Source organism: Gigantopelta aegis, chromosome 6 (assembly GCF_016097555.1).
Source record: "Gigantopelta aegis isolate Gae_Host chromosome 6, Gae_host_genome, whole genome shotgun sequence".
In the NCBI taxonomy this organism is placed as follows: domain Eukaryota; kingdom Metazoa; phylum Mollusca; class Gastropoda; order Neomphalida; family Peltospiridae; genus Gigantopelta; species Gigantopelta aegis.
The window spans coordinates 40,600,711-40,621,774 of record NC_054704.1 but is presented as its reverse complement, the minus strand read 5'-3'; the positions used below and the strand labels follow the sequence as shown (position 1 = coordinate 40,621,774).

The following is a 21,064-nucleotide window of genomic DNA, read 5'->3' as shown; positions in this document are numbered from 1 at the left end:
TTAAAAGCAATGATATGTGCTATCCTGTCTGTGGGATGGTGCATATAAATGATCCCTTGCTGCTAATCGAAAAGAGTTGCTATTGCTATAACGTGGGGTTTTTTTGGGTTTTTTGTGTGGTTTTTTTTTTTTTTTTTTTTGGGGGGGGGGGGGGTTTGGAGAGCAAAGTTCTAATATTTATTCAATGAAAGAAATCCAGGAAATATATTTTATCTCTCAAAAAGAACATTGCTGTTCAGCAATTAAGGAAGGAAATATTTATTTAACGACACACTCAACACATTTTATTTACGGTTATATGGCGTTGGACATAATGGGTTTTTTTATGGTTAAGGACCACACAGCTATTGAAAGAGGAAACCCGCTGTCGCCACTTCATGGGTTGCTCTTTTCGATTAGCAGTAAGGGATATTTTATATGCACCATCCCACAGACAGGATAACACATACTACGGCCTTTGATATACCAGTCGTGGTGCACTGGCTGGAGTGAGAAATAGCCTAATGGACCCACCGACGGGGATCGATCCCAGACCGACCGCGCATCAAGCGAGCGCTTTACCACTGGGCTACATCTCAACCCCGTTCAGCAATAAATTCGAGTTTTAACGCATCAATCTCGATACCAACACGGTCAATGGTTACCACCTAGTAACATGGTATGGTCCACTAATGCAAGTTTCGCTTTTAGTTTTGTCTTTATATATTTTAATTCCGTGACTTGGGGGAAAAGTAATTCCATGACTTGAATTTGTTTCTTCCGTTGTAGAATGAAGGAAATACATGGTAAAAGGTCTCAGGTTAGCACATTTTGCCTGAATATTTCTATCGTTTTTGTCCGAATTTGAGGACTTGCTCCAGAACTAGTAGGGCAGTTGCATCCACCCCACCCCCACCGCACCTCTGCCCCCTGTCTCGTACGCTATGGTAACGTGTGATCAACATTTGCTAAACTAATTTGACACTAGCAAAGAAGTACCAAAATCCTACTAGCCCTTAACTAATTGTGTAGAGTATAAGACACGCTTTACTTGTAAAAGTACATAACCATGATAACAAGCTGTCCTGAAAACAAATGCGTATATGTAAGATTATCTGTATAAAGGAATTTGTTACGAGACCTAAGGGAACTTGGGTATATCTTGTTTTTATATATGTGTACATAAATCCCGTAGCTATATTCATGTATGTTACACATATAGACTATTGCATTAGCCAGCGTGCCAAACGAAATTTAATGGTACTGGTTTGGGACTTATTTTATCCCTCGACTGTGAGGATCGGGCAATAAGAAATAATTCCCAAACGAATTCCATAAATTTTAACTGACACCTGCTTTTGTGATAATTTATTATCTGTAAACGTTAATCTACAAAAAAAAAAAAAAGATATGAGTGTATTCGTTACGATATCGATGTTAATAACGAAAATAATATAAAATATGTTGTAATAAATACCATTAATTAAATTAAATGAAGTAACTAATTTATTTATTCATGTTTTCGTTACTGAACGCACTTTTAAATATCAGGGACGTCGATGACGTCAGTTTCACAAGCCATAAGCTTGCTGTCCTTACATACTAGTTCTTATCTAGATTCAGATATTGCCTGTAAAAGTATAATTATTATATATCAAATGTCTCGCTAACATGTACATGTTCACGTTGTAACTATAGCGTTACAAATGAAATGAAATATTAGACATGCGCAGTAAGTTGGTGTTAAAGACGCACTTGTAGACCTGTTGAAAACAGGTGTCTGGATCTATCGAGACTACCAGGTCTGCGTTCAACTAGACCGAGCGGGAAAATGTCTGCTAGACTGACTTATGCGCTTCACGGTAAACCAAATGGCCACGTTGGGAACCAATCAAATAGTTCGTGAACGTTAGCGAAACTTTTGCTGGCTGACCTTGGGACATGTCTCCACGACTGTCATATGTCCGAGATGTGGAATCAATCTCACCTGCTACATGTTGGTTTTGCGCGCGCGCACGCGTACATGCGTACATATTATTACTTCAGCAACAAAAAAACCTATCGTAAGATAGCGCCCATAAGACATGGTACTAATAATAAATTATTTAGAAACACACAGATAGCGCCCATAAGACATGGTACTAATAATAAATTATTTAGAAACACACACACACACACACACACACACACACACACATACATTACATACGTACGTGCGTGCGTACGTGCGTGCATGTACTCATCAAAAAAGTAGGGGAACCTGAAATATTAATATCAACTATTAGACCACAGACATCCTAGTAAAGAACGTTCAGGTTTGTTTATCAACACATCGAAACACATTCCATAGTTTGCACATGCATCACGCAGTTGCCCCGTACACGTGCGGGGGGTGCCATTCTCGATTTTGACCATTTCCAAGATGGTGGAACATTATTTCAGTCAGACTTTTTCATTCTGTTGATCATACAGTTGTTATTGTTTTGTTTTTAGTCATTTTTATTGTTTTAATTTGCGATTTACTGATAAAAAACGTCAACTTTCAAATTTCACTTCTGACCCCAGTCGTCCTTCAAGATCTTTGGTGGTTATAAAACCTACTGTAATACTGAACTACCGGTTGTAATATTTGCCCAATTAATTCACTATTATCATATAACCATTCCCCACTGCTAATATACCTTACAATTTTGGCAATTCCTCCAACTTGTTTTTGAAAAGTATATATTAACATTCATCATTTGCATGGGCCCATTTTAAGGGAACCCCTTCTCACGGTCACCCCAAACACATAGAAGTAAGATTATAAGTATCCTACCTCATTCTATTTATAATTGTATCTAATATTATGTAGCGTGCACTGACATTTCAATATATATATATAAACTGATGTGTAATACGTCTTCAAGAAAAATCATTGTAAAATATTTACGTCAAAGTTAAAGTTAAAGTTTCTTTTGTTTAACGACACCACTAGAGCACATTCATTTATTATTAATCATCGGCTATTGGATGTCTAACATTTGGTAATTCTGGCATAAAATATTATAATCTTAGAGAGGAAAGCCGCTATATTTGTCCATTAGTAGCAAGGGATCTTTCAAATACATCATCCCACAGACATGATAGCATATATACCACGGCCTTTCATATACCAGTCGTGGTGCACTGGATGTGACGGCGGAAAAAAACCACTCAAAGATTTGACCTACTGAGGTGATTCGATCCTACGACGCTAGGACGTAAGGCGAGCGCTCTACCGACTGAGCTAGATCCAGCCCACCTAATTACGTCATTATTTTAAAGGGACATACCCTAGTTTTTAAACACTAAGGCATATTTTTGACTATTGTAGCCGTTTTTGATAACTGAAATAAATACTTTACTTAGATTTTATGGTTTAGATTACCAATTTCCGTACATTCGAAGTGTTTTTGGTCATCCTGGTGTTTTAATATCACAAAATGCATTTCTCTTATTTTTAAAAACGCGTGTGCGTCTGAAAAGTAACAGTTATGGAGTCGAGTGTTAGTCTATTTTTAGAGGGTATTTCACCATTTTAAAGTCACAGACTCATGTTTCATTCAATTGTAACTTCATCCAAATGTGTTACAGGTTTGTAGATTAACTAAACTTATTGCTAATTTTTATGTGCTGAAACTAGGGTCTGTCCCTTTAAGAAAAATAGCAGCATACTTGCTTGCCTGTCAGTGATGACGAGTACCACAGACGCCGTGGGACACTCGGTTTTCATAAATCTTCAATCATGTCCGAGACGAAGAGGTTGTATATATGTTCGTGAGGGATCGGCTGTTATAGCGTAAGGTCATTGTGGAGGTAGTTATCTAGAATGATATCTGCAGTGAGGAGCACAGTCTCTAGTGGGGAGGTGTTGGTGACTTTCTGCCCAGTGACACAACGTGTCTACAGATAGACTAACAGACAAACGGATGGACTGTAAAGTTGGATGTCTTACCTTGACGGGTACATCCATTGTGTACAGACAGACAGACGGATGGACGGACTGTACAGTTGGACGTCTTACCTTGACTGGTACACAGATGAGGACCAGCATGAGGTCAGCGGTGGCCAGACTAAGCAGGAAGATGTTGGTGACGTTCTGCCCAGTGACACAGTGTGTGTACAGACAGACTGACAGGCAGACAGACGGACTGTACAGTTGGACGTCTTACCTTGACTGGTACACAGATGAGGACCAGCAGGAGGTCGGCGGTAGCCAGACTGAGCAGGAAGATGTTGGTGACGTTCTGCATCCTCTTGTAGCGCGCCACGGAGATGATGACGAGGACGTTGCCCACCAGACCCAGCAGGAACGTCAGCCCGTACACGACGGCGTTGGGCACCAGCTCGTCCAAGGGGACGTAGTTGACCGACTCGTTGTAGTTGTAGTCGTAGACGTAATCCGTGACGTTCTCCACGCTGTCGGTGACAGTGAAGTAATCCAAGACATCATCCATGAAAGACGTCTGAAGCAGATCGGTGACTCTTGAGTCGTTGTACTCCAACAGTCCTGATGTTGCTGTAATTGTTGTAGTAGTAGTAGTTGTTGTTGGCGGTGTTGGTGTTGTAGATGCTGTATCATTGTCCCAGTACGCAAAGATGTCAGTGTGATTGACATCTTGTAGCGACATCGACATCATGAAATTTGGGTTGTTGTTTTTTGTAGATTTGTTTGTTGTTTTTTTGTTTTGTTTTTTCTACACTAATACTAAAAGAACATTTTAAGCGTTGTTAAACGTCAGAGTTACATTATATTACAAACATACCAATACAATGCTGATAAAAATGCAATAAAGATTTCTCATTTTCGAAAGGTTGCAGCATTAGATAAACGTTTCCACTTTTTGAACAAAGTAACGTTTTCAAAGAATCCTCGAAAGTAAGCAAATGACCAACGAATGTTAATACAAGGTACTAAAAAAAACCCCACCCCAAAACAGACCCGTTATCAATGAAAACACAATAAATTGTTTCTCCTTTTCTAGACTTTGCAGTAAGCGTAAAGTTTACTTTTCGGTTTCAAAGAATCCTCGCCAGTACGCAAATTACCAACGACTGCCAATACTAAGCGTAAAGTTTACCTTTCTTGAACAAAGTATCGGTTTTAAGGAATCCTCACCAATAGGCAGCTGACCAACGAATGCCGTCGACTAGAGAAGGCGGCTGGGCTGTCTGAGACGTGGAAATCAATAGCAGGCGCTGATTGAAAGCACAAAGAACGTGTTTAGAGACCAGTAAACTCGAGACCTGTTACCAAACTTTACGCTTTCTCAGACACCATCAAGAAACCTGCTTTGCCAAACATTCACCTTATTGTCTTATGTAGAAGGCAATCGTCTTTACAACTAGCGACATGCGAAGTTTAGAAAGAGTGTTGGTCAATTCAGCGCGGTAACTTAAACCTAATTTGTTTTCGAGCATTGGGAACAAAAACATGAATTAACGTGCCTATATATGGAAAATATTTTTAAGTACGGTTATTGTGGGCATTTGAGTTTATTTTGGTCAAACCGTCTGCCTTAGAAATAGGCTACCCATTAGTACTTTGCCCTCAAAGAAATTCTAGGTAAAAAAAATATAGGTACAAAAATAACAGTGACGTTACTTGCTTAAGTTGCATGTCAAACTCTACAGATTTTTCAAGAATTTTATTTTTCATATGCTAGAAAATATTTTATGGACATTCTGATCAAGATAAAATCTTTATATTTCGCAAATGTCGATTGATAATAGTCATCTAAAATACACGAGTGGGACAAAATGTCGACTGGTAATAGCACCTAAAATTCACGAATAGGACAAAATGTCGATTGGTAATAGCCACCTAAAATTCACGAGTAGGACAAAATGTCGACTGGTAATAGCCATCTGAAATTCACGAGCAGGACAAAATGTCGACTGGTAATAGCCACCTAAAATTCACGAATAGGACAAAATGTCGACTGGTAATAGCCACCTAAAATTCAAGAACAGGACAAAATGTCGACTGGTAATAGCCACCTAAAATGCACGAGTAGGACAAAATGTCGACTGGTAATAGCCACCTAAAATGCACGAATAGGACAAAATGTCGACTGGTAATAGCAACCTAAAATTCACGAATAGGACAAAATGTCGACTGGTAATAGCCAAATGTCACGAGCAGGACTGGTAATACCTAAAATTCACGAATAGGACAAAATGTCGACTGGTAATAGCCACCTAAAATTCAAGAACAGGACAAAATGTCGACTGGTAATAGCCACCTAAAATTCACGAATAGGACAAAATGTCGACTGGTAATAGCCACCTAAAATTCAAGAACAGGACAAAATGTCGACTGGTAATAGCCACCTAAAATTCACGAATAGGACAAAATGTCGACTGGTAATAGCCACCTAAAATTCACGAATAGGACAAAATGTCGACTGGTAATAGCCACCTAAGATTCAAGAACAGGACAAAATGTCGACTGGTAATAGCCACCTAAAATTCCAATCTGATTAAAAATAGCTCTACTGGGTCTACCAGTAGATCTAATAGCATTTCGTGGACTCCCACATTTCATCAATAAATAACAATTTTAATATCGACCAATTACACTTCGCCTTTTATAGCGTTATTCGGGAGCATACAAATTCTAAAAATATCGGGCGAGACTATTTATGCAATAGGCGAATTTGTTGGTCTATTTCAACATTGAAAAAACAGGGTGAAAAGTGCAGTAATAAACTCTGGATTGTATACAAGTATAAACATATTTTATGGCTATATCATCACGGTTTTTTGTTTCGTCTTGATGATGATGATGATGATAACTAGTTTAACGTGCCCATATACTACTAGGGTTTCGAACACGCCCATCCCGAATCCGACCTCCGATAAGATCGGTGGCCTGACTCGGGATGGTGGGGGTAGGTTGCTAAAATTCACGAGTTGGACAAAATGTCGACTGGTAATAGCCACCTAAAATTCACGAGTAGGACAAAATGTCGACTGGTAATAGCCACCTAAAATTCACGAGTAGGACAAAATATCATTGTTAATAGCCATTTAAACCTATAATGAAAATAAAAAGATGAAGCTTATATCATCCGGTGAGTTCCCACACATGCACACATCCGTCGACGCCACACGACCTGGCCATCAGCCATAGTTCGAGGCCAAGCACGTATTAGACCCGAGGAAAACGAAATTACCACCAAGAGTGTTCCGCACGTTCGCTTGCCGTTAATGACGGGATTCTGTAACCGTGCTAATCCCCGGGAATGGTTGGAGGAAGGCCGTGCGTAATTTGTTCTCATTGTGCCGTGCCATCGGTGTATTTGTTTCTTTTACGTGGTCTTCCATTCAGTGCCAGAAATAGTGCCACCATCTAATTGTGTAATCCATGTAAACTCGCACACTATATAACTGGTTTCAACACTGGGTTCGTGACTGTTTCCAGGATTAAGGAACCACATGGGTACAAAGTAAATTAACTGATTTGCTCAGTGCTGGTTGTGATTGTGATGTGTGTACTGGGTGGGTGTGTTTTTTTCTGAAGTGATAACAATTTTAATTACTCTCAGCTATTTTGATGAAAAGTTGTTGTTTTAATCACAACATCTGGACACATCCACTCCTATTCTCTCTGGCTGAGATCGGTGGCGTAACGTAGCCTAGTTGTTGAGCCGTCAGTTCTATGGTTGGAAGGTAATGGGTTCGTAAATTAGTAATGTGCGAGTGTTGGGGGGAGGGGGACGAGGGGGCAGAAGAAACATAAATTTTACTAATACTTTACTGTAAGCCAGCCGACTGCTTCCTTGCTCAGAAAGAGAAACCGAAAAGAAAATGGAAGGAAAATTTAAAAACCGACCATTTTCTCCATTTTGCGCTTTTGTTATAAATGTTTTTAAAGTACACGTGAATCACATTTATCATATACTATCAATATATCTATAAGTAATAAATGTTTATTTTACATATCGCATATCAATTCAATTCTTTTCTCAGAAAGAGAAAGCGAAAAACAGATGATGTTATTAAAAATGAAAACCATTCTTCATTTTGCATCTTTTAACAAATATTTTAAAATACATGGAAATCACATCATACTGAATATTAATTTTTAAAATAAATATCAAATATGTATCTATAAAAGATATATGTGCACATTTATTTTCGAAGTGTGTATACATACATAAATATGTATGTATGTATGTATGTATGTATGTATGTATCTATATATATATATATATATATATATATATATATATATATATATATATATATATATATATATATATATATATTCTATTACTAGATTATTCATAATAACTCTTTATCTGGAGTACTTACGATGCTTTTTCAGTCAGGTAGAGCCACCTGATGAATATCCTTGCGCCACCATATTACCTTTTTTTTTGGTATCTAATAGCCGAGGTCTTGTTTGTTTTGGGGTGTCGTTAATATTTCATTCATTCATTCATTCACTCATTCATCCATTCATTCAGTTAATTCATTAATCCATTCATTCATTCATCAGTCCATTCATTTATTCATTCGTTCATTCATTCATTTAGTAATTCGTTCATTCATCAGTATACTGCACCACCAGTGGTCATTTTACTTATCAATTTCGGCTGTTCAGTAATTCTGCACATGTAGAGTAACAACTTTGAAAGTAATCAGTTGTCATTCTGTAAGATTCATTGCGGGTCACTATCATTAGAGAGAGAGAGAGAGAGAGAGAGAGAGAGAGAGAGAGAGAGAGAGAGAGAGAGAGAGAGAGAGAGAGAGAGAGAGAGAGAGAGAGAGAGAGAGAGAGACACACACACAGAGAGAGAGACAGACAGACAGACAGACGGAGATACAGACAAACAGAGAGAGAGAGACAGACAGACAAGCATACGGAGAGACAGACAAACAGAGAGAGAGAGAGAGAGAAGGAGGGAGGGAGGAGGGGGAAGGGAGTATGTTAGGTATCAGTGGGTTATATAGTTGTAGGTTTGACAAATCTGTCTTGTAGTGATTTGTCCCAGCCTGTTTCTATTGTTTCGGAACAAAGTAGGGAAACTCATATAATAGCGTGGTGAATTGTAGTATTTAAGTAAAAGAGGGGCGGGATTTAGCTCAATTGGTTGAGCGCTCGTCTGAGGTGCTTGCGTCGCAGGATCAAACTACCTCGGTGGATTCATTCAACTGATTTGGTGTTTTTTTCCCCTCGTTTCAACCAGTACACCACAATTGGTCAAAGGCTGTAGTATGTGCTTTTCTGTCTGTGGGAAAGTGCATATAAAAGGTCCCTTGAAGCTATTGAAAAATGTAGCGGGTTTCCTCTAATGACTACGAGTCATAAATACCAAATGTTTGACATCCAATAGGCTATGATTAATTGATCAATGTGCTCTAGTGTTGTCGTTAAATAAAACAAATTTCTTCTTTTTCTAAGTAAAAGAAAAATGTTAATATGTTTCACATGTTTTACCCTTGGCATGTGTTGTTCTAATTGTAAACAAGGGGCTGACAATAAAACTTATAAAAAAAATATTAAAAAAAAAAAAAAAAAAAAAAATGTTTCACAGTACAAGAACACTAATACCATATATTTGCATTTCTTAAAGGGACAGACCCTAGTTTCAACCCGTGAAAATTAACACTATGTTTAGTTAATCTACAAACCTGTAACACATTTGGATAAAGTTACAATAGAGTGAAACATGTGTCTGTGACTTTGAAATGGTGAAATACCCTCTACAAATAGACTAACATTCGACTCCATAAGTGTTACTTCTCAGACGCACGTGCGTTTAAAAAAATATAAGAAATGCATTTTGTGATATTAAAAACACCAGGATGACCAATAACACTTCGAATGTACGGAATTGATAATTTAAACAATAAAATCTAAGTAAAGTATGATTTAAGTTATCAAAAACGGTTATAATAGTCAAAAATATGCGTTAGTGTTTAAAAACTAGGGTATGTCCGTTTAATATTCGTTAAAAAAGAACCCAGGGTGCCCATTAAGAGAGTTGGAGAGACAGTCCGAGACGGAAACAGATAGACGAACAAAACATTAAAGGTTTAGCACGGGATAAACCCTATCAGAGAAATGGGTCCACTGAGATTATTCGATCCAATGACGGAAACACATCAGCCGAGCGCTCTACCGACTCCTCTAGATCCCTCCCGCGGGATAGACAGACAGGCAGACAGACGCTCTGGGTTAGTGGGAAAATTCGCCAAATTATCCACTTAAACTTTAAAAATGACAAAAACCCGGTTATTTTCAAATAAAATAACAATTATTACATAAAGTTTAGTCACCAAATTGAAATAAAATTCGACCATTGTTTTTAAAATTCGCAACTGGCGAAGTTGGCGACTGCTAGAGCTAGCCATGAGAGTGATAATGCCAGAGACACACATTACATCTTCAGACAACGATAAAACAGCTAAACGAGAAAGACGTGGGACTGACTCTGCTCAAATTACCTATACATTTGACTGATGGATCGTCTAGTACCAGCAGACGACATATGACATTATCAAAATACATATATTTTGCATCTTTTTTTCCTTTTCTTGTTTTGTGGCGTCGAAATCTCTGAAACATGATGTTAATGCCAGGTCGGTTCTCTATAGATTTGTGTTGTTGATAATTCAAATTAAATATTTTATAGTAGGAAATTTGGAAGTGTTTTTTTTCCAGTCTTTGACTCGTTATTATTGTTTGCGATTTGATAATAATTTTTTGAAAGAAGTATGATATAAGCCAGTTTGTTCATCGTGAAATTTATTAAATTTCATTGATTTGTTTTCGTTTTTTATATCAGCGGGGATCCAGGATGTTGTGAAGGGGAGGTCACACAATTTTGAAAAAGGGCAAATTTGATTTTGTGGAAGGCAAAGGAGCCGATCTTCCAAAGGGAACGAGATTTATAGTGGGTTCGGGGGGGGGGGGGGGGGGGGGGGGGGGCATGGGCGTACATATGATTTTGAAAAGGCGGGTTCCAAAATAGAGGATTTTGAAAAGGGGGGTTCCAAAATAGATTGCAGAGATATTGGGCATATATTTCTATGTTGAGTAAATATAATAATGTCAGATATCAATATCAGATATATTAAATTATAAAAAAAGCGATTTCAGGGGGGGTTCGGTCGAACCCATCGACCCCCCCCCCCCCCATGTACGCCCATGGGAGGGGGTGCATGCTGTCCGGAATTTGTTTTTAAATAAAGATGTTAAGAAAGGAATTTTTAGGGCAGTTTAGAAATGTATATTGTGGATGATGTATTTTAAGTCTTTAAAAAGGGCACTTCAAATTGGCCGGGGGGGGGGGGGGGGGGGGGGGGGGGACTCAGGGGGTCACGAGACACCTATAACACCCTCTGAATCCGCCAATGCTCTATCCAACTGCAAAACTCAGCAAGTACAAAATTGTGGTTACAGGCACAGTGGTTATCCTAAAATGGATTAAATTAAAGGTGCACTCTCATAGTGTCATATTTCGCTATTGTTTACATGTATTTATGATAACTGGTAGTAGCTACAAATTAATTGACCCCACGTATCCACGTATATAATCTTTGCATAATTACCGTAAGATTATCGAAATTGTAACGTGTTGCTACTCGACGTAAACGGCGGTTTCTTCGTAAATCGGGTTTTTTTTTTACAAAATATAAAGAATATTAAAATAGCAGCTAGTTCCTTGTCATTATAAAAATGAAATTTAAAATCAAAGTGTAACATCATATATTAACCTGTTGGTCATCCTTAGTGCATATTGCATTTATATAGATTTATGAATAGTAATAAATGGCATTATTTAGATTATTATTTTTAATCCCAGGCTGGGTACACAGAACGCCTGTTTGAACCCTTGGGATACAAGAACGTTAATATCTACCTACCTACCTACCTACCTATCTGCCTGCCTGTCTGCCTATCTATCTACCTACTACCTACCTATCTACCTACCTAACAAACAAACAAACAGGTATTTGGATGTAATTGTTTGTGGACATGTACGATATATCAAGGTAAAATGTTGAAATTTCTCAAGAAAAGTGAATACATTTTTATTTTATTATGCAGTTTTGAAAATGCCCCTTTAACTATAACGTTTCTTATCTCACTGAGAGAAATTTCATTTACCAAATCCAATATTGTTTAGAGAATACGAGGTTAATGATGCGGGTTATCGGCTTTATCCTCATTCGATCTGAACAGGATAAAGCCGATATGAAACGTATGTCATTAACCTGTCATTGTTTTTATCCTGTTACTGACGACGAAGATTGGACAAATCATCTTTGTTCGTAACCTTCCATATATTCAAGCTTTAATCCGTCAAGACAAACAGTGGCTGTAAGATAAAAGCTATTATTGTGTACGTATCCTGGATTTAAACAGATGTGACCACTGGTCATGTTACTAGAAAAACCTTGTGTTGTTAATCCATGTCACATTTAAAAAAAAATGAAACAGCAACATTTAAAAGCAGAAACCTTAATTTTAACTAACAGTTAGAGTTTGTTTTGTTTAACGACAACACTAGAGCACATTGATTTATGAATCATCCGCTATTGGATGTCAAACATTTGGAAATTCTGACATAATATAGTCTTAGAGAGGAAACTCGCTACATGTTTCTGTTAGTAGCAAGGGGTCTTTTACTTGCACCATCCTACAGACAACTTAGCACACACCATGACCTTTGATATACCAGTCGTGGTGCATTGACAGGAACGAGAAATAGCGAGGGTTTTACCACTGGTCTACGTCCCGCCCCTGGACCATCGGTCAAGTACAATGAGATAGTTGTTAGTCGTTAGTGAGAGAGAAGTCGGTGTAGTATCACATCTATCTACTGAAAATCGTTAAACTCGCGAACCCAGTACCTACCAGCCTTAGGTCCGACGGCTTAATAACTATACAAGCGAGGCCGGTCGAGCCATACATGTATACTTTATACAAAGAAGAAGTTTGTTTTATTTAACGACACCACTGCAGCACATTGATCAATTAATCATCGGCTATCGGATGTCAAAAATTTGGTAATTATAACACGTAGTCAACAGAGGAAACCCGCTACATTTTCCTAATGCAGCAAGGGATCTTTTATATGCGCCATCCCACATACAGGATAACACATACCACGGCCTTTGATATACCAGTCGTGGTGCACTGGCTAAAACGAGAAATAGTCCATAGGCCCGCCGACAGGGATCGATCTCAAACCGTACTTTATACAAACAATAGTTTCATAGCACACGCTTTTAGACATTCGTTTCAACAGCAATTCTTAGATGGTAACGTTTTAACATAGTGCACTTCACCTAATCATCAACATGTACCTTGTACTCCACGCCCCATTCTAATGCATTGTAAATGATGAAGAGATGTATCGATGATGTATTCTCAATGGAAAAAAAACACATTTAAAAAGTATACTTGAGTCTAAAGCCTTGACATTGAAAGAAAGATTTCGTATGTTTATAGATATCAGCTCTTTTCAGCGACACACCGGTATCGGTGGTGTAATGGGTAGATTGTTGGGCTTAAAGCTTATACGTACTGTGTTCGCGTCCCAGTACCGGCTCCAATCCAGAGCGAGTGTTTAACAACTCAGTTTGTAGGAAGAAGACAAGTACACCGAATTCTCTCTCACTAACCATTATTCCAGTCTCTTGGACAGACAGCTAAAGTGTTGTTTGTGTTTAACGACATCAATAGAGAACATTAATGTAGTAATCATCGGCCATTGGATGTAAAATATTTGGTAATTCTTAAATATAGTCTTAGGGAGGAAACCGGCTACATTTTTCTATTAGGAGCAAGGGATCTTATATAGACACACCATCCCACAGACAGGTTAGCACATACCATGACCTTTGATATGCCAGTCGTATATATACCACTTTGACATAGCCCAAGAAATAGCCCAAAACAAAACCAAGTTTAACTTTCGTCCCTCTGGATCTTCGACTGTTTAAAATATACTAAGACATATCCCTATGTTAATGAATTGTCTCACAGAACAAAGTATTATTTCCTAGACGATATCAACACCAACAATCTGGTAAGCGATACCGGAACTAAGCAGGCCATTAAAATGTCGCACAATTAATTGTTGGCACTTATAAACTGAATGCTTTTTCACGAAATACTGTCCAGTGGTGTTTTGCGTGATGACACGCTTCGGTGTTTGGACATTGCACTGTCTAATAGATTTTGGGGCTGATAGTACTTAATTAGGCTCAATGTGGACATCTATTCAAAGTGTCATAGTGTATCCTTGTTCCGTTTGGTTGTAAACTAGCTTGCGTCTTGCACGATACGAGTGCCTCGAGCTTGTAATGGAATAACCACGAAAATAGCCGATTGGGACAAGACAAACATTACGATTCCATCGGTTGCTATGTTATACAAGACACTCGTATCGTGTGGCGTCGCCTTTAAACTAGTTGGTTTAATCCAGGCTCGTACTATAATCCTGGATAGGGCGAGGTGTCACGAAATGTTTAATCCACATAGTCCAGCGGCCAGTTTTAAAAAGCGATCTTAGCACTAAGATCACCTTTTGTGAGTAACTACCAAATGCACTTAAGTTGATCTTAGATCTAAGATCACTTCATAAATCAAGGCCTTGGAGTCAATTTAGACTAGAAGGAAGGAAATGTTTTATTTAACGACGCACTCAACACATTTTATTTACGGATATATGGCGTGGGACATATGGTTAAGGACCACACACAGATACTGACAGAGGAAACCCGCTGTCGCCACTTCATGGGCTACTCTTTTCGATATGTACCATCCCACAGGCAGGATAGCACATACCACGGCTTTTGTTACACCAGTTGTGGAGCACTGGCTGAAACGAATAATAATAATATGCCAGACACCAGGCCCCGTGCTTATAAACCTTAAAGTCTAGACTTTAATAAAGTCCAGACTTTAACGTCATGGCAACGCCATTCAAATAGCATTACGTTAAAGTCTGGACTTTATTAAAGTCTAGACTGTAAGTTTTATAAGCACAGGTCCAGATACCTGTAGTTTAGAAATATGCCGAGATAACGTTAACCAAACACTATTTTCCTTTCCTCTTCAATATATCAGGAACATTAAACCATTAACAAGACATTCTACAAAAACGTGATGCTTGAAACCTACTTTAAACTCATTTTGGGAAGATGTCTGATACGGAGGTTAATGCCATTCGAACATTCTGCCTTCGTATTAAGCAGTTTCGTGGCTGCATCCAATATTGATTTGACAGATATGATGGAAACATTAACGCCTTCATCTTTTGTTCTTTAACTAAAGTGTATTAACCCCCAAACACGTTTGATGCTGTACATCTAAGAGAAAGATCACACAGACTTCCATACAAACAACATTTCGTGGACGTGTACTTATAACGAGAGATAGATTTAATGATTGCATACCTGTTTACATGTGCTGATCAATACGTGACAACTGTGTGGTTTATCGCGCAATCTACGACAAACTCCCGAACGACTGGGCATCACTAGTCGGCGCTGTAATATATATGAAGTAATGAATAGCTTGGAGAAAGTCCAAGATTAGCAAGCATCGAAGATTATTTTTCTAAACTAATGTTTTTCAGATTTTATAATATAATATAAACACAAATACAAGTTTTTTCTATGTTCATTTTCCAGAAATTATACTATAATATGAACACAAGTACATGATGTTTTTATAGCTGATGGTGTAGTGGGTATGGGGTTTAAAATATAAGCATATTCTACTGACAAAATATATATGGGAATAGTGTTATGGAACTATGTGAATTCCACTGACAATAAATTTAATGGCTTTAATATAATGGCGTTAGGGATTTAAATTTATATTTAAATTATACATTTGAAGGGACTATTGAAATTACAATTTACTTAATTTTGTTTTTGTTTAGAACATGATCATCTCTATAACCAATGTATTTCTGGACATTGTAATGTTAAAATAATTTCGTACGTACGAATGTACTATTTCTTTTAACAAGCAACCGATTTGTTTTTGTAATCGGCAAAAAGTAATGCAAAATGTATGCATCCGTATTATGATTTATATTGGAAACATGTTAAGGTAAGATAGTGTGGGGAGAGGGGTAAGAAAAAGGCGGGATGTGTGATTATTTTCTTTGGAGGGGGGACAAACGAAAGTCTTGTTACGTCTGCAAACTCAGGTTAATCTCTTTAAAAGTAACTGATTGCCCTATGCCTAACTCATACATATAATAAAAAAAGAAGTAAAGTTGTTTAGTTTTTTTTGACGACGCCTGTAGAGCACATTGATTTTTTATCTTATCATCGGCTATTGGACGTCAAACATATGGTCATTCTGACACTGTTTTTAGAGGAAACCCGCTGTCGCCACATAGGCTACTCTTTTACGACAGGCAGCAAGGGATCTTTTATTTGCGCTTCCCACAGGCAGGATAGCACAAACCATGGGCTTTGTTGAACCAGTTATGGATCACTGGTCGGTGCAAGTGGTTTACACCTACCCATTGAGCCTTGCGGAGCACTCACTCAGGGTTTGGAGTCGGTCCCCAATTACAAATTAATCCTCCTAGGTTCCGATACCCTTATAACATTATTATATATATATGACCTGCCTCGGTGGCGTCGTGGTTAGGTCATCGGTCTACAGGCTGGTAGGTACTGGGTCCGGAGCCCAGTCGAGGCATGAGATTTTTAATCCAGATACCGACTCCAAACCCTGAGTGAGTGCTCCGCAATGCTCAATGGGTAGATGTAAACCACTTGCACCGACCAGTGATCCATAACTGGTTCAACAAAGCCCATGGTTTGTGCTATCCTGCCTGTGGGAAGCGCAAATAAAAGATCCCTTGCTGCTAATCGGAAGAGTAGCCCATGTAGTGGCGACAGCTGGTTTCCTCTCAAAATCTGTGTGGTCCTTAACCATATGTCTGACGCCATATAACCGTAAATAAAATGTGTTGAGTGCGTCGTTAAATAAAACATTTATTTCTTTCTTTCTTTGTAATTGGGGATGGAGGCCATTCTTAGGCACATGATTTCTGCACCTCAGGTTTAAAATTATAGCATTTATGCTAATTCAAAAATGGTCTTGAATGCGCCTGACCTTGTCTGACATTTAAAAAAGGCTTGCGGAAGAGGATACAAACCCCCCCCCCCCCCAACATTTTGCGAATACTGACGTATATATATGTCTGTGACGGTACATGCTCTTAATCTCTTTTCGCCTGTGGCGATATTAATTGTTTTAGAAGGCTGTGTGCAGTTCCAAATTGCACTTAAGCCCAGATGGGCAACTTGTTACGTAATACTTTTGCGCGACGGTCATCTCTGTACGCCTAATACACACCCAGAGCAGGTGTGGAGGCCATGTGGCCAGTAGTTACGTAATACCTCCGCGCGACCGTGGAATCTCTAGCGAACTGGCGACATTAAGTCTGACGATCTGAGGAAAAAAATACCGCTTGGTCGCGGTGGAAATATCAGATGATAAGATTCGGTGCCGCGATGTACCCCTAGGCGATATTTCGATTTATAATAAATAGCTAGTGTTTTAGAGTTATGGGGAGAAGCAAAAAGGACAGAACAAGGAAGGCTTCCCGGGAACGTTGTCCGTTTGGACTTTGGTAAATATTTTATTTCTGCTCTGTTGTATAACCTTGATGTGATTGATGTGACTTTAAATATTTTAATACTGTATTATACCAATATTCTTTAGACAGTGTCTTCGGTCATCTGACGAAGTAAATCGTAGACTTTTTGTTCTAACATTATACAAGTATTTGGTAATATAAAGCTTAGCCGCTCATCCTAGAAGACCTAGGTAAACTGTAGGTTATTGTCTTTATTGTGATAGGTACCAGTATTAATTCTGTGTTACAAGGTTACTGAATGAGTAGTTAGGGTTAATTAAAAATTAACCAGTTAGGAATAGAGCCGTAATTCCTTTATTAATTAAGTTCCCCTAGAAGCGTTTCTCAATTATCACACGTGTGGGTGTTGTGTCACGGTGAAGTGTTTAGCATATTGTGTAACCTAGACACCTAGAGATTAACTAATTAAGTGATCAGTTCTGGGTTGTTATTATTGTTGTAATTAATTAACTACTGCGGCTGTACATTTGTCAGCGTAGGTTAATACAGATTCCAAAGTGTATTGTGTTTTGTTGTGTTTTCTAGTGAACTAAACGTGCTATAATAATATATACTTATATAAGATCGTATCTCTGATCATACCTAGACGAGCCAAAGCAGTTTTGAACTGCCTGTTACAGAGAGATCTAATAGATATACAGTTAGGAGAGATATTTGGATAATCGTGTTTTATTCAGTTACGGGAATTATAGAATCCCCGTGACAATGTCCATAGATGAAATAAACGGCAACTCGGATTACATATTCCCATCTATACTACGCTGGAGCAAAAATTTCAAAGATTTTGATTTGATTTTTTTTTTGCTTCTGTAAAAAAAAGAAAAAGAAAAAAATTTAAAAAAATTAAACTAAACACGAAAATGTTACCTTAACAGTGGTGTTTTCAGGGAGCACAAAGGCCACACCTCCCTTTTCCCCCCACCATTCATTACATTTCCGTATCGCATCATAACATGACTCACAGAGAATATGTTTGCCCAATCCCCCATCCCTTTACATGTGGGTGGTCCCCACATGGGCGTACATGGGGGGGGGGGGGGGTCGATGGGTTCGACCCCCCCCCCCCCAGGAAATAGCTTTTTTTATAATTTAATATATCTGACATTGATATCTGACATTATTATATTTACTCAACATAGAAATATATGCCCTATATCTCTGCAATCTATTTTGGAACCCCCCTTTTCAAAATCCTATGTATTGGAATCCCCCTTTTCAAAATCCTATGTACGCCCATGCCCCAATATAAAATCCTGACTACGCCAATGCACGTTTTCAAGTATTTAGCTCCAGAGTCAATACCTTTTCGACTATTTAAATCTTAGTATGTGATTATAACGACAGCTTAGTCGTATTTGCGATATACTATGTCGTGACTGCATCATTTGTTTTTCGCATGACCGTAACATTACAGGCGTCCGTATTTAACGATAGCATAACGTGATGGCACCCATTGATACGGAGTGGAACCGACCAGAGTATACGGCACACTTTGTATGGTAATGACGAAACTAAGACATTTTTAACCCTTTATCAGAATACATTAGGGCCATTGTGGATATTATACGCTTCTTTGTGCTTTGATAGAATGTAACAACACACTGACTCGTTAGATTATCAAACGAATGCGTTGGAAGCATGGAGTTGGGGAGGGAAAAGAGAGACATTGTGATTGCAATTACTTATTATGATAAGAAATATGATGATGGTGATAATGATCTTGATAATAATGATGGTGGTGATGATATTGAAGATGATGATGATAATAATAATGATGATGGTGATAGTGGTGGTGGTGACGTTATTTACGATGATGTGGTGGTGTTGCTGTTGTTGATGATTATTATGATAGTTGTCACGGTACATGCTCTTAATTTGTTTTCGCCTGTGGCGATTTTAATTGTGTTAGGGTGCCGTGTGCAGTTTATTGCCCGTAGCCCAGGTGGACAACTTGTTACGTAAGACTTCTGCGCGACCATCCTCGATCTGGCGTTCCAATATGCACTTAGCGAGGTGTGGAGGCCATGTGGCGAGTAGTTACGTAATATCTCCGGTAGTGCTGTTTATGGCCAGGAGATTGCTCGACGATGGCGTCAGCGAGTCTGACGATCAGAGAGAAATAATATCTACGCTAGTAGAGATGAAATATGAGATGATACGTGAGGTGCCGCCTTGTTCCCGCAGGCCAATTCTGATTTTGGAATAAATAGCTAGGATTTAGAGATATCGAGGAGAACGAATAGGAAGGCTCCGAAGGAACGTTAGTCCGGTTGGACTTTGGTAAATATCATTTCTGCTCGGTGTATAACCTTGATGTGATTGATGTGACTTTAAATATTTTAATACTGTATTATATCGATATTCTTTAGACAGTGTCTTCGGTCATCTGACGAAGTAAATCGTAGACTTATTGTTCTAACATTATATGAGTATTTGGTAATATAAAGCTTAGCCAGTCATCCCAGCCGACCTGGGTAAACTGTAGGTTATTGTCTTTATTGTGATAAGTATTAATTCTGTGTTACAAGATTACTGAAGAGTAGTTAGGGTTAATTAAAAATTAACCCGTTAGGAATAGAGCTGTAATTCCTTTATTAATTAAGTTCCCCAAGAAGCGTTCCTAAATTATCACACGTTACTGAACGAGTAGTAAGGGTTAATTATAAATTAACCAGTTAGGAATGGTGTTGTAATTCCTTTATTAATTAACTTCTCCTGGAAGCGTTTCTCAATTATCACACGTGTGGGTGTGGTGTAACGGTGAAGTGATTCGCATACTGTGTAACTAGACACCCAGAGATTAACTAATTAAGTGATCAGTTCTGGGTCGTTATTATTGTTGTTATTAATTACTACTACGGCTGTACATTTGTCAGCGTAGATTAATACAGATTCCAAAGTGTATTGTGTTTTTGTTGTGTTTTCTAGAGAACTAACATGCTAATAAAAATATACTTTATATAAGATCGTATCTCTGATCATACCTAGAGACGAGCCATACTAGGTTTAACAGCCTGTTACAGAGAGATCTAATAGATATACAAGTAGGAGAGACATTTTGATAATCGTGTTTTATTCGGTTACAGGAATTATAGAATCCCCGTGACAATAGTATTGGTGGTGGTGGTGATGATGATGATGGTATTGGTGGTGGTGATGGTGATGATAATGATGGTATTGGTGGTGGTGATGATGGTGATGATGATGATGATGATGATGGTATTGGTGGTGGTGATGGTGATGATGATGATGATGGTATTGGTGGTGGTGATGATGATGATGATGATGATATTGGTGATGGTGATGATGACGATGATGATGGGATTGGTGGTGGTGGTGGTGGTGGTGATGATGATGATGATGGTATTGGTGGTGGTGATGGTGATGATGATGATGATGGGATTGGT

At 38.4% G+C, this 21,064-nt stretch overlaps 1 protein-coding gene across 1 annotated transcript in view; it reads right to left on the bottom strand.

Annotated features, from left to right (window-relative positions):
• The window catches only part of LOC121374551 (QRFP-like peptide receptor), a 62,435-nt gene extending 55,302 nt beyond the window's left edge, over nt 1–7,133 (bottom strand). Inside the window, exons 1-4 of the mRNA XM_041501657.1 lie at nt 7,116–7,133; nt 5,120–5,199; nt 4,530–4,573; nt 4,173–4,402 (exon numbers count right to left, since the gene is read on the bottom strand). Coding sequence (XP_041357591.1) covers nt 4,173–4,402; nt 4,530–4,573; nt 5,120–5,199; nt 7,116–7,133 — 372 coding nt within the window. The remainder of the gene's footprint in view (nt 1–4,172; nt 4,403–4,529; nt 4,574–5,119; nt 5,200–7,115) is intronic.
• Between the last annotated feature and the right edge of the window lie 13,931 nt (nt 7,134–21,064).